The sequence below is a fragment of the Podarcis liolepis genome (genome assembly GCF_965112155.1).
Source record: "Podarcis liolepis genome assembly, chromosome: 9".
NCBI classification, from domain to species: Eukaryota; Metazoa; Chordata; class Lepidosauria; order Squamata; family Lacertidae; genus Podarcis; species Podarcis liolepis.
This window is the reverse complement of record NC_139564.1, coordinates 76,921,455-76,936,551: the sequence shown is the minus strand read 5'-3', so window position 1 is coordinate 76,936,551 and position 15,097 is coordinate 76,921,455. Positions and strand designations below refer to the sequence as shown.

At 42.0% G+C, this 15,097-nt stretch overlaps 1 protein-coding gene and 1 long non-coding RNA gene across 4 annotated transcripts in view; one reads left to right on the top strand and one right to left on the bottom strand.

The window, feature by feature from the left end:
* The window catches only part of SCAPER (S-phase cyclin A associated protein in the ER), a 194,148-nt gene that overhangs the window by 88,311 nt on the left and 90,740 nt on the right, over positions 1 to 15,097 (top strand). For all 3 annotated transcript variants that reach the window (XM_083460692.1, XM_083460691.1, XM_083460693.1), the window contains 2 exons: positions 5,319 to 5,384; positions 14,819 to 14,930. In XM_083460692.1, coding sequence (XP_083316818.1) covers positions 5,319 to 5,384; positions 14,819 to 14,930 — 178 coding nt within the window. The remainder of the gene's footprint in view (positions 1 to 5,318; positions 5,385 to 14,818; positions 14,931 to 15,097) is intronic.
* On the bottom strand, positions 13,463 to 13,750 carry LOC310686203. The gene is made up of 2 exons (XR_014515764.1): positions 13,639 to 13,750; positions 13,463 to 13,600 (listed from the first exon to the last, which is right to left on the bottom strand). It is a non-coding gene; the product is annotated as an uncharacterized lncRNA (long non-coding RNA).

Below are 15,097 nucleotides of genomic sequence, written 5' to 3'. Positions count from 1 at the left end.
CAATGTGTGTGCATCCTTAGGATTAGAGGTTTAAGTGTATGTACATTTAATTTTAATTACACATCTCTTGCTGCACCTTTAGCTTACTACTTGGCACATTGGCAGCAATGGTAAATACTGTGCATATTAAGGAGGAGATTGCTCATGGCTCGTAAATTAAAGAGGTTATAATCAGTGAAATGTGAGAAGATTCTTTTTCTTGGTTTTAAGTGCTTAATTCTAAACACAATTTACTAGGAAGTAAGCTCCTTGGAGGTGGACGCGGGTGGCGCTGTGGGTAAAACCTCAGCGCCTAGGACTTGCCGATCGTATGGTCAGCGGTTCAAATCCCCGCGGCGGGGTGAGCTCCCGTTGCTCGGTCCCAGCGCCTGCCAACCTAGCAGTTCGAAAGCACCCCCGGGTGCAAGTAGATAAATAGGGACCGCTTACCAGCGGGAAGGTAAACGGCGTTTCCGTGTGCAGCTCTGGCTCACCAGATGCAGCTTGTCACGCTGGCCACGTGACCCGGAAGTGTCTGCGGACAGCGCTGGCTCCCGGCCTATAGAGTGAGATGAGCGCACAACCCTAGAGTCTGTCAAGACTGGCCTGTACGGGCAGGGGTACCTTTACCTTTTAAGCTCCTTGGAACCAAGTGGGACTTGCTTTTGTGTAAACATGCATAGGGCTGTGTTGTAAGCGGAATTGTTAGATGAAGAAATAGTTGGAGATTGTTAAAATGGAACTTGATTAGATTTCAAATTTAAAGAAATTAATTAGCTGGAGGCAAGTAAAAGGTTGAAGAGCAAGACCTGCTCTTAATCCATCTACAACATAGGCTTGGAGGTGAGCTGCCCACATCATTCATTTAAGAATGCATTTGTAGCTGTTCTGCAACCTTTATTGTAAGACACATCATAAAGCAAAACCTGCCCAATTTAAGAACTTGTAATGTTAAGCACACTTCAGAAATTAAGAAAATGGTAACATTTTAAAAATAATAACATATTAAAAATTGAGGACAAGCAAGCAAGTGGACCCAGTTGTTAGATCTTAAATCAAAACCAGAATATGCAACTACCCGTAATGGCAGAGGTGAATGAAGGGACAGCCCTTGATCAATGAGATATCTATTCTCTTAAGAAGTTTTCTTGGTCTTATTAATAATATTTATAACCTGAAGCCATTAAGCAGGTGCTGTTACTGCTGATATATAGCAAAGTAAATTATTCCATATTAACGTGTATGTGACGCTATCAAAATAGTGCTTCAAGATGCACACAGCAAATTGGTGACTGACGAACTAAATTCTAAATTGTAGGCAAATGGCATAGCATTAATGAAGTCAATTGATGTGATTTGCCTGTGGTTTTCTCTTGCAGACTGCATATAAAACTTTCTACTTTCCTAAGATTTTGATAGCGGTTTTGGTTTGATGAAGAAATAGATTGCTTATCTGAACTAACTTCATAATGTCACTTTCTAGTTAAGCAGCTTTTACCAGCATTTAGAAACAACATTCTAAAATGTACTCACCTTTAGAGGTAAAACATGAACTGAAGGAAAACAGGAAATAGTGCCCTTCTGAGCAAAGCAAACCTCATATGCGAAAAAATAGCAAAGCAAATTTGAAATTAATCCTCCTGTTGGACTGGAAAATGGTGCTTAGCATCTTGAGTTAGCCAAAGAAATAAAAAACCACTTGCCAGCCAGCAACAGGAAAACTATGAACTAATCAAGGAAGATAATTAAGGGGCAAAGGATAGCCCAGGGCAAGAATTTAGTGAAGATAAATATTTGCAGAACATACAAAAGCTACTTCTCACTGACTTTGTGCAAACTTGAAAATCAACTTCCTTGCTTGTCACTCTAATCATGTCATGTCTCTCTCCGAATCCTTCCTTTCTCCTGCTAGATAAAGGTCAAGCTTTTCATCCTTGACTTAAGAGCTTTTCATAGTTCTGCCTCTCCCTACTTACCCACCCATGCCTGCCTGTCTGTCTGGTACACCCAATTTGCTGATAGAATCTCACAGGTTTGGGAGATGACTAGAAAGAGAGAGTAAATAATAAGTGCAATTACATGATTTTTTCCTCCTTCACAACATCAAAGGGGGATATCTTTAATGGGCACTGATGACTTAGAATTTATGTATTTTAAAGCCATAGCCTTAGACCAGATACGTTTTGTCAAGATCTCCCTGGTGGCTATCTAACATTAGTGATGCTCAGCATCAACACATTCCAAACAATGCATAAGTAACTTGCCTCCATTGTGAGTATGACTTAGTTGGATTTAGAATCATAGAATTGCAGAGATGAAAGGGAGCCCAAGGGTCATGTAGCCAACCCCCTGCAATGCAGGAATCTCAGCTACAGCATCCATGATGGATGGTCGTCCCATGGTATTGATAGAAAGTAATATCTAAGTTTATTAATGGAACTGCTGCATTGGATGTGTAATTTAATTTGAAAATGTTGCAGTTTGGGCTCTGTTTACATTGATTACTTCTTATTATTCTTATTATTAATATTAATATTAATATTAATATCATCATCAACATCTGAAGAACCCAGGGTAGTTCACAACAGAAAAATACAAAAAGCATAAAACACAAACAAGCCAATAACCCCTTTCCCACAAACACATTTAAAGGCAGTACAGACATAACTTGCTTACCAAAGTTAAGTAATTGTGAGTGAGCTACAGGATTGGTGCATCCTTTCCCCAGTTTCCATTCTGGGCAGAAAGCCACTCTGATATAGTGGTTAGTATTGGAGAGGAAGAGACCTGGGTTTAAATCCGTGCCTGATTGGGCATCCTTAAGTCCATTCTCTCTCTCAGCCTCACTTTCAATCAAATGCTTCTTGTGAGGATAAAAAAGGGGGAAACACATGAGCTTCCCTGAGCTCCTTGGAGGAAGAGCAAAGTAATAATGTAACCCGGAGAAAACGAAGTAAATGCAAATTCATTTCAGTCACAGTTAAGTGTTGCAATAATTCCTTTGTTTGCTTATTTATTGCAAAAATGTATGCCCCACTTTTCTTATAAGTAAGTAATGACAAAAGCACTAAAAGCAATAGTGAACACTATAGATAAAAAAAAGTGTGAACCCTGATACAGTCAGTCTGCAGAAACTCAAAAGCGAACAATGATCAGCAACACAGGGAGCAGCAGCCCATACCAGAAATAATTCCACAAAATTGGAAACTGTTGCTAGTAAATAGGGTCATGTTTGCAACTAAGGGTTCTACAAAACTTGCTTTCGTGACTATAACACATGCAATTGCTGGTTTGTTTGCTTTTCTGCTTTTCTTTTTTAGCTTTTTTGGTGTACTTTTTCCCAGTGAAATGCTACTAGCTTTTAGCTTATTTGTTTCACCTCTGGGCTCTGTTTGCAGGAGCTGAGAATTTAAACATTCCTAAATCATCAAAGTATCTTCTGAATTTAATTTTGCCAAGGCTTTGTTTGAGTCGTTGGCTGGGCTGGTGAATCACATCTTGTCCCAAGCCAGATGGAACAGAGTTAAGCTGTGTCAAAAGGAGCGTTTGCCTCTGTCTCCAGCATGCTGGCATTTTGCCAACATAAACCTGAATACTTTTAATTGTCTGAACAGGTTTGTACTGCTGACTCCTGCTTACATTTCTCTTAAGTGAAACAGCCATTCATACAGGGCTTTCCTGTGGGCAGGGGACGGGTGGGGGCTCTTGTAATTGCATCAATTGCTAACCCTGTTATTCTGCCACAAAACATTAATGAAACCCAAGTGATTAAAACACTGTCAACCAATTAATAATTCTGTTATCAATTGAAAGACATACCTTTTTAATGCTAGAAGTGTGTTTTCCTCTCTCGTAGCTAATGCTTATGATAATTATAGATGCTTCAAATGTTTCATCAGACAGTTACTAAAACGGGAGCAGTGTCTTCTCCAAGTATCAGGAAATGCTGTTGATGGGGGAAATGGTCTTACAATTAGTCTAGTTTTCCAGGATGCCTGCTAATTTCTATTATTAGAGTAGTAGTAGTAGTAGTAGTAGTTGTTGTTGTTGTTGTTGTTGTTGTTATTAATTGAATTTATATACCACCCTATACCTGGAGGTCTCAGGGTGGTTCATAGAACAAAACAGAAATATAAAATCACAAAATATATGCTGTAGATTCCGGCATATATGGCGACTTTTTAACCCCGGAAAAGAGGTTAAAAAGTTGGGGGTCGCCTTATACGCCGGGTATGGGTGGCGCAGAGCTGAGCCCCCCCCCCCCTGCTGCGGCGGCTCCGAAGCTGCAGCAGCTGGCGGCGGGCTCAGTTCTGCGCCGGGAGAAAGCCGCCAGGTGCGGAGCCCCCCCCGCCCCCGTTGCTGCTTTGGAAGCAGCAGCAGTGAGCGGCAGGCTCAGCTCTGCACCGGGTGGCTTTCTCCTGGCACGGAGCTGCCCAGCGTATTAGGCGACTGGGCTTATAAGACAAATCCCCAAATTGCAGCTGCTAATTTGGGGGGTCGACTAATGTGCCCAGTCACCTAATACGCCGGAATCTACGGTAATCAAAATAAAAACAACAACCCCCTCCCCCCAAAATCCACATTTTAAAAGGGCATAGGATGTCAATCAAACATTTCTGCCTGGCGCCTAAAGGTGTACAGTGGTACCTCGGGTTACAGACGCTTCAGGTTACAGACTCCGCTAACCCAGAAATAGTACCTCGGGTTAAGAACTTTGCTTCAGGATGAGAACAGAAATCATGCTTCAGCAGCACAGCGGCAGCAGGAGGCCCCATTAGCTAAAGTGTGCTTCAGGTTAAGAACAGTTTCAGGTTAAGAACGGACCTCCAGAACGAATTAAGTAACCAGAGGTACCACTGTATAATGGAAGCTCCAGGTGAACTTCCCTGGGGAGAGCATTCGACAGACGGGGAGCCACTGCAGAGAAGGTCCTTTCTTGTGTTGCCACCCTCCTGGCCTCTCAAGGAGGAGGCACACGAAGAAGAGCCTCAGAAGATGATCTCAGGGTCTGGGTAGGTTCATATGGAAAGAGGCGGTTCCTGAGGTATTGCGGTCCTGAGCTGTTTAAGGCTTTATAGGTCAAAGCCACTACTTTGAATTGGGCCCAGAAACTAATTGGTAGCCAGTGCAGTCAGACCAGGATCGGTGCAATATGCTCAAACTGTCTTGCAGTGAGCAGCCTGGCCGCTGAATTCTGCACCAGCTGAAGCTTCCGAACCGTCTTCCGAACTTCTATTCTGTCATTGCTATGAAAGAAAGGGAGGAGTAAAATTGTAAGGAAGTCTACGAGGTGCCTTGTGTGAGTTATAACTAATGTTTTAAAATGTTTTCCTCCTTAGGGCAAAGGAATATGAAAGTATAATGGAAGCAAAAAACGGCTCTTGTGACTCCCCTTACAAAGCAAAGTAAGCATTTAGACCTTGTTTTAAATTTGATATGTAGCACTTAGATAAAATTGTGTTACTGGAAGATGAAGATGTTGATGTTCAGTGCATGTAATATGGTCAGCCATTTTTCGTTCTTGTCAGCCATTAAATCACAAAAAGCAAACCATTAGGAGTAAGTTGAATTATCAGAACTGCACATTGTAAAATTGTAAAGTTCCCAAAATCATTTAAATTAAAAAATCTATTTTGCAGTCAGCACAGTTTTGGATTTTGAAAAAAAAAGTCTGTAACTCTTTTACGCTGGTGCATATAAAGCTACCTTATAGATAACTACCGTATATACTCGAGTATAAGCCGTCTTTTTCAGCACATTTTTTATGCTGAGAAAGCCCCCCTCGGCTTATACTTGAGTGAGGCGGGCGGCGGCGGCAGAGGGATGAGCGGCCCAAAAGGAGCCCTTTCTCGCTGCTGGTCCTTTTGGGCTGCTTGTTCTTCCTCCGCCGCTGCTGCCGCCACCACCACCAGGTTTGTGGTGTGGTGAACCGGCTTATACTTGAGTCAATAAATTTTCCCAGTTTTTTTGTGCTAAAATTGGGTGCCTCGGCTTATATTCGGGTTGGCTTATACTCGAGTATATACGTTAACTGGCCCACATAAGTCGGCAGCCATCTAATTTTGAAACCCTCTGAATGACCTTCTAGAAATTAATGAAATGAATAAATAAATCTATCCCTTGGGTGAATAGTATAAAGGACAATGCACAGCATCTTTGATCTCACTTGATCCATGCACATAAAGACAGTCATTTGTTGGCCTGTTAAAGCATTTACCGGTCATATATTCTGTGGGCATAGTTTGAAAGCTAAGCTGCATAAATGCATGTCTAAAAAGGGGGAAATGCTAATTCCCACAGATAAAAAGCCATTTTGTGGTTAGTCTTAAATGTACCATACAGAGGATCCAAGTATGTGGTGCTTTGCAAAGAAGGAGTGATAGAAAACAGACTGTGGGTGTAGCATGAGAAGAAGAGGCAAGGGACAAATCTCTGGTCATTTCAGTTACATGGACTTAGGCCTTACTGAAAGGTCCCCCATCCTGGCCTTGTTTTGTCAGCCTGAGGGCTTCATTCCCCTCTGGGCAACCTTCCACGTGGCTGGAGCCAGGGGCAAAAAATGGAACAGAACAATGGATGTGACTCTTGCATTTGTTCAGTAGGCAACATTTTGGATGCAAAAATCATAGGTGTACACATGCCTGCACACTCACACTCCTCTACCCTCCATTCAGGCAAGCAAGAGGCATTGTTGCAGTCAAGAACACATTGCAGCCAGGGGAGATCCGTCAGGAAGGACTCGGAGCAGCCCTGAAGAAAGGCCTCCCTGGGTGGGACCTAGGTATTGTCCCAAGGGCCAGATAGAGAGTCCTGGAAGGCCTTGTTAGACCCAGAGCCTGAGGTGCCCTGCCTCTAGGAAGTTGTGCCAAAGGCTTCGCAGAGAAGTGTGGATGTGGGGGAATATCTATCTGTACACATACACAGCTCATGTGTCCATTGACCATCCTATAAATACCGGGGGGGGGGGGGGTATTATTTTTCAGATTAGTCTTCATCACAAAACTTCAGATCTACTAGTGGTTTTAAGGGTGAAAATCCTCTGGTTCCCGAGATTGAAAAATGAGAATTTGAGGAGGCTTTGCTTGTATCTGGAGCATATGCTACTTGTGGTGGTATATGGGGCTCATATAGGGACCCTGGGGACCATCTAGTCCAACCCACTGCAAGACAGGGGCTTGAAAACCTACTCCTGCCCCTCCCCCCCCACTGTGTATTTCCTATGGCCAGGTAGAGCTTAAAGTACCCACTTTTTTATCATGAAGCCAATTTGGTGTATTGAAGGAAGAAGTGAGGGGATAGGACGATTTTATTTATCAATGGCCTGAATGTCGTTTATACTATAATTTAAAGCTAAGCACAGAGAGAACTTTTTAATAGAGTTTTAACAGTATTTCACAATTTCCTTCCACTGGCAAACCTACCCTAGTATAAATCTCTCTAGCTTGACTTAAGTTCTCTGGAGTTTTGCCAGTATATACAAATGGAGGAACAAGCCTTTCTCCCAGGCAGTCTTTTTAAATACATTAGTGGGAAAGCGCAGAATGTTGAGGAAGAGGAAGAAGTAAAATCTGAATTTTGTGCTACTGTTGCAGTGTCTGTGGAGTTCTGTTTTCTACCACCTCTGCACTGTGTGTGTTGTGTGTCTTCCACCCTTATTTCAAGAACCTCCAAAAAGTATACAGTATACTTGCAGCATCCTGTCTGCTTTTGAATGGATGTATTATTGATATTGGAGGGTAATAACATATCTATCGATCTATCTATTTGACAGAGCCAGAATGTAGTCCTCAAGGTCTTAGGATATTTTCCCTTGGGCTAAAGAGTTACTATTTCATTGGAGATGTTTGAACATTCCTGCGTTCATCCCCTGAGGCCCTCCTTCATGTGCCTCCTCTATCAGAGGTCCAAAGGGGGGCAACACGATAGTGGGACTTTTCTATGGTGGCTCCCTGTTTGTGGAATGCCCTCCCCAGGGAGGCTCCCCTGGCACCTTCATTACATATCTTTAGGCTCTAGGCAAAAATGTTTCCCTTCAACCAGGCCTTTGGCTGATTTTGTGGGTTTTTTAATGTGTTTGTGGGAGAGTGGTTATTGGGTTGTTTTTGTTTTATTTATTTATTGTATTTTTCTGTTGTGAACCGCCGTGGGATCTTCAGATGAAGGACAGTATACAAGTTGTTGTTGTTAATACATAAAATAATGTTAGTATTTTTATTTTTATTTTGCCCTCTACTATACCTTAATTTCTGAGTTCATTTTTCAGCAATAGCAATGGATACAGATTAGATTATACTTTTAATCTTTACTTAACCATCCTAGCAGCTAGCAGTAAATATAGAATCAATTAATTGAGAAACAAACAGATAAAGATAAAAAGGTAACTCTTCTTGATTAATAAAACTGGTTCCATCAGAAGATTTAATTGGTCTTGTGTCAGACAGCTGGAGCTTGCTGTTTTCTTGCCCGTTATTGTTCAGAAGCTTCCTTCTCAGTTCCAGCTGTGAGACATCTGAGTTTCCTAGTAAGATCATTTCAGGAAATTTGGTATTTTCTTTTAATACATTTCATCTAACAAAAATAGTGGGTCTGTTGGGTGTTTTTACTATTTCGGGTAGCTGTTTGCTAATATCATGACTCTCAATAGCTAATCTTTTTATTGTGTTGATTGTTTGTAACAAATGGGAATCAGAGAAATTGTGAGCATAATTTTCCCCCTTCCTTTCCCGTGAAAGGTTTGTGAATTGATTTGGTATAACTGGAAACCATTACATGGCATGTTCTCCATTCTTCTTTTTGAAAATATGTTTATTGAAATCTATAATAAAAAAGGGAAATTACAGCCAATAGGACAAAGAGGGGGGAAAGCAAGAACCTCCCCCAATAACCACCCCCGAGATTCACAATGCATATGTGCAATTAGAAAAACTGAAATCACTGTCTCTCATTTTTCCTAGTGGAGTTGTTTAAAAGAAGAAAGATGCCTTTCACAGGGCATTCCGCTCCCCGCCCCATGTTTCATTGATGCTCTAGGCCAGGCATGTCCAACTTCAAATAGGCTGCCATCTACTACCCAGTATAAAAAAACCCGGGCAGTGATCTATCCATTGTCATTGGAGAGACGAGGACTGGAAGGAGGTGGCTGAGGAGACAGTCTCCCCCCCCCCCCAAAGCCAGCCCTTCTTGCCTAAAGTCTTGGTGGCACTGACCACCTTAATTGGCTATTAAAAGGAGTGATGGTTTCCACTCTCTATTTTGAGAGACTCTCTGACTTCCTGTGAATGAGAAAAAGACATGCAGAAAGTTACTTTGGAATGGGGAGGGGGAATTTTGCCAAAATCCATAGTAGAAGTAAGAAGCTAAAAAAGTTTGAATCTATAATCACAGTATAGAATGTACAAAATGATTTTGGTGCTGATAAAGGTAATGTTTCAATCAATTCCAAATGTAAATACTCTTGTGTGGATTGTTGCTGTTGCTATTATAGTGCTTAAAATCAATGAAGGGCTGCATGGGATGGTGGGCTATTAAAAAGCTAGTTTTGCCTGAAGGCTTACGATCCAAATACTGGGATAAGTAGAGGGGGAGGGGTTTAGGGAGTCAGAAAGGGCAACTAGAATATCCAGAGGCAGTGAGGGAGGGGGCCGTATCCAGTGCTAATCCTCCTCTGAGTTGAGCCATGGAAGTTAATGATCTTGACTATCTTAGCTTCATTAAGTTAATGGGTCTGCTCTGAGTAGGACTATCCTTGGGTTCAGCTATGAATCCCTTTCCCCAGGCATCTTGTGCTAAAGAATAGCTTAAGAAAGTGAGCCTGTTTCTAACATGGTCCGCTGGGGTAGAAGAGCATGTAGAGTCTCTTGCATGAGCAGAAACTCAAGAACCTCTAGGGACCCTACCAATTAGGCCACCATGGGAACTTTTGCCAAGCATTTGTGGGACAAAACTAGCACCACAAACCACTGATACAAGATGGGTGGAGGTTTTATCCCCACCCATACACTGTTAATCTGCTTTGTTATAATCAAGCAGAGACGCAGGTGTTGCTGTGGTGTAAATCACTGAGCCTATGGCTTGCCGATCAGAAGGTTGGTAGTTCGAATCCCCGCAACGTTGCCGATCAGAAGGTTGGTGGTTCGAATCCCCATTGCTGAGTCCCAGCTTCTACCCAGCTAGCAGTTCAAAAGCACACAAAAAGTGCAAGTAGATAAATAGGTACCACTCCGGTGGGAAGGTAAACGGAGTTTCCGTGCGCTGCTCTGGTTTCGCCAGAAGCAGCTTAGTCATGCTGGCCACATGACCCCGAACAACTGTGGACTCAGCCAGTAAAACGAGATGAGCGCCGCAAGCCCAGAGTCCTTTGCGACTGGACTTACCGTATTTTTCGCCCTATAGGACGCACTTTTTCCCCTCCAAAAATGAAGGAGAAATTTGTGTGCGTCCTATGGGGCGAATGCAGGCTTTCGCTGAAGGCTGGAGAGCAAGAAGGGTCGGGATAGCAGCCTGCATCCCGAAGCCTGGGGCGCGCCCCAGGCTTCGGGCAGATATCTGCAAGCCTGGAGAGCCCGGCAGCCTGTTCTGAGGGCTGGGGTCGAGGGAAGTTTGGGCTTCCCCCGCCCCAGCCCTGTGCCTGGGGGGGAAATAAAAATTTGTTTCTTTATTCCCCCCCCCCAAAAAAAACAACTAGGTACACCCTATGGGCTGGTGCGCCCTATAGGGCGAAAAATACAGTAACTGTCAGGGTTCCTTTACCTTTTTTACCTTTATAATCAAGCAGTGTATAAATTTTGTGAAATAAATTTAAAATAGTTCCCCTTGCTTCCTCTGACTTTCCCACAAAACAGATCACCAAAAGCTAGTTCTTGATGCTTCCCTAGATTTCAAAAAAAACAAAAACCGGAGAGCTCTCCACTTACCAGGGGCGAGAGGCCTTGGGATAGAAGCAGTCTTTTGTACAAAACCTGTTGAACGACAGAGCAACCTGAGCCCCAGCCAGCATGGCCAATCATCAGGGATAAGAGGAGCTGAAATGCAGCAGCGTCGGGAGTGTATGACGTTGGGGAAAGCTAAAGTAAAGCACAATTAAATCCCCCTCCTAGTTTTTTTGATAGAGACTGATTTAAGAATGAACTTCCTACACAATCCAGCAGAGTCTTAAGTTTGACAGATCCTCAGGCGGTTCCTACAATATTGATAGGGAGGCTAGATGAGCATTTAAAAAGAAAGGAATATGACTACTTTCCTTGAGTCCACAGACTGCTCAATCCATAGTTCTCCAAGAAGTTAAGCAATTCTGTAACAATCAGAGTTATCTAAGAGAAGGTAACTTTATATTCTGCAATATGAGAGAGAAAAATCCTTTAGGGATGCGGAAATGCAAGTCTCGGTAGATAGGGCTTTGAAGAATTATGGAAATATTGTAAGGCTCCCCTTTGACTTAACTATAGCTGGAAAAACAGAAGGAATGCAGCACAATTACGACTATATCTGTGGTTTGTTTTCGGGGGGAGGAGGACTATTTTCAAATGTATCTGTCAAGCCAGAACACGCATTAGTTGAGAGAGAGCTCCGAATCCTGTACCTGGCTGATAAAAAGAAAACTAATAGCAGGGATCTACAGTCTTTTAAAAAATGGACCAGCTTTAAAAGGCCAGTTTAAGGTAATCATGACAATGGCTGTAATCAGTGCTTTTTAAAATTAATTAATTAATTGTTTATGGGTGCTCTCATTGACTCAAGAAAATCACTATTTTATAGTTCAAATCGGGAAAAATAAATATAGCAAATGGACAAAAGTTCTACAAAGATTCACAAAATGTTTAGGGGTATGCTTGCCCCCCAGAAAAAAAACAACCACTGGCTGTAATCACAAACACACTGATTTTATTCCAAGTAAACATATGAGTAGCAAGTAATTTGGTGTCAATAGAACACACTCATAACTGTTTCCTGAATTGAGGCCATTTTTACTATGTCCACTTAGAGAGACCTTTTAAATATATCAGTTTAGATGGAGATTTCTTCTGAGATATTATGCTGCTTTACCATCAAAACCTCAAAATACGTTAAAATATTGATAAGGAGATGTTACAAATTATTATTATGCTCACTAAAGATCTGAAAAAGAAAGAGTTAAAAATACAAAATAAACAGCTGCTGTCAGCACAATTATAATCACAGCAGAATCCACAGTAGTGAGGAGAAATCAGCTAGCCGGGACTTAATACACAACTACCCCCCCCCCAACCCAAAGCCCCTCCAGAATAGAAAGGTTTGACAGCAGAACAGAAAATAGGAGTGACAGGGCCAGGCAAACATCTGGGAGTGGCACATGGGGGGAGATACAACCTAGCCACATGTACGACTTTATAGATGACAGTCCTCTTTTTAAGGAGCCTCTTATTTGCAGGCTGACCAGTCCAGGGGCTGTTTAAAGAATCAGAAGGAGAAGGAAGGAAGGGAGGGAGGGAGGGAGGGAGGGAGGGAAGATAGGCCTTGATGTTACCCGTCAGCTTTTAGCACCTGGATAACAGACTGTGCAGGCACTTAGGTCACCCACAAGGAGAAGAGGGGACTGTGTTTCTATTTAAGCTACAGGAAAAACGGGAAACTTAATGTAGCCAACTAAGCTGTACTCTAGAGTTGTCCCATTGAAATAGATGGATCTGGCTTAGGTCCATTCATTTCAATGGGTCTGCTCTGAATGCAGCTTAGCTGGATACAGCCCAGTAGTTTTTAGTGAAGGGTCTTGTCAAAATGGCCTCAGAAAAAAATCAGCTGAGTATGGTGCAAGTATAGATACCACTGACTCGTGGGGCGACCACAGTTTGAGATTCTCTGTCCTTGCTCATAACACTGGCTGTCAGCAGTTCTCCCAGCCGGGAAAAATCCTGGAACCTTTTGCAAGCTCAGCATGCACAGCCCCAATGAGCCCTCTCCCTTCTTGACTTTATCTAGCTCCTGGTCAATCTAATAACTGACAAGTGTCCATTTTGTATCTTTTTAAAAAAAAATATGCTTTTCAGATTTATACATGTCACTGGTTTTACAATCATTTAATAATAGTAATTATTATTATTATTATTATTATTATTATTATTATTTATTATTATTATTATTATTATTTATACCCTGCCCATCTGGCTGGGTTTCCCCAGCCATTCTGGGTGGCTGCCCACAGATTAAAAACAGAATAAAACATCACACATTAAAAACTTCCCCAAATCATTTTAATATTTCAAAACTTGACTTCCTTCCCCCTCTTTCCTTTAATTTATTTTTAATATCTTCTGCATATCCAAATTAACATAATTTGCTCATTTATTCATCTACTTAAAATATATACCCTTAGAAACTGCAGATTATTACAGTAATCCTGTCAGTGTTCTTATCTGTTTACAATTTATCTGTAAATATTCAATATGATGGAGCCAGCCGTCACAAATGGCGCAGTTTAGCATAAAATAAAGAAACAGAGATCCAGCAATATTTTCAGGATGGTATGAGCAGCTCCTTTCGAACTTCTCTTCTCTCCCGTAACTTTTATTATCCTTTGTTCTCTCCTCTCGCATGGCCGTTTGCCAGTGTCTCACGTTACCTACATCTGGTCATGGCTTAAACCCACCTACAACCATATAAGGTTATACTGCCCAGAGGGGGAACAAAAGTCCATATAGGGCTATGCACTTAATACACTGCAAGGCACGGACATGCAGGTCACCGAGGTCAGCGAGGCACCAGGTGGCGCTACAAGCCTTTTCCATGACTTCCTGGCTCCCACATCAATAAACCATTTCCATTATTTTATTAAGTTTGTTATCTTGATTTCTTATTCTTCCACTAAGTTTTGCCATTTCTGCATATTCCGTAAGTTTTTGTAACCATTCTTCCTTTGCAGGGACTTCTGCTTCTTTCCATTTTGGGGCGAGTAACAAACATTCTTGCCGCTGTAATAGCATACATAAATAAGTTTCTATACAGTTTAGGTAGTTCCGTCCCTATAATTCCCAAAAGAAAAGCTTCTGGGTTTTTTTACAAACATTATGTTAAACATCCTTTTCACTTCATTATATATCGTTTCCCGGTAAGCTTTAACCTTACTACAAGACCACCACATATGATAAAAAGAACTTTCTTTTCTCTCTACATTTCAAACACTTAACTGATTTAGATTTATACTTTCTTGCAAATTTACTCGGTGTTAGATACCATCGATATATCACTTTCATATAATTTTCTCTTAGACTATAACATGCTGTAAATTTTATATCCATATTCCACAATTGTTCCCATGCTTCCCATGCTCTGAGCCCGGCTTCGGCTGCGGAGGGCGGGCTATAAATAAAATATGATGATGTCTATATTATGACCAGTATCTGTTGCCCAATATATCATTGAGGATTTTACTTGCTCATCCTTTGGTCTCCCATTCCAATAATATTTTATACATTTTAGACAGCACTTTTACATTACATTCCAGTTGTGATATCCCCCGCCCAACCCTCGTAAAAGTGCTAGAGGAGAGGTTGGATAGTGAGAGAGGCTTCCGAATCCCAGAAGGCAATCCGCTAACAGAAACCCAACCCTGTGCCTTGGAGCATTTCTCCGGCATTGGATGCCACTGCAATATAAACACACATTTGGATGGCAGTTACTTACACACTTACAGGGGCGGGTCCATTGAACTTGATGGAGCTTACTTGTGAGTAGGAGTGCCTAGGCTCACAATGTTTCTCTCTTTAGCATGCTAAGATTAATCAAGTCTCAGTGATATATTACAGGAATGCCGTTTTCCCAATTCTGATCTTTATCTTTCTCCCTCCCCCCCCCATTTGCATGGAAGGCTGCAGCGATTAGTAAAAGACCTACTAAAGCAACTTCAAATTCAAGACAGCAACAAAGTCTCAGCTCTGGATAGGATATTGGGAGAGATTTCGCGTATCCTGGAAAAAGAGGTATCGTAACTCTCGTTGCTCAACTCACCATTCCTCTGCAGACCCATCATTTGGAGCCAGTGTGGTGTAGTGGTTAAGAGCGGTGGACTCGTAATCTGGTGAACCGGGTTCACGTCTCCGCTCCTCCACCTGCAGCTGCTGGGTGACCTTGGGCCAGTCACACTTCT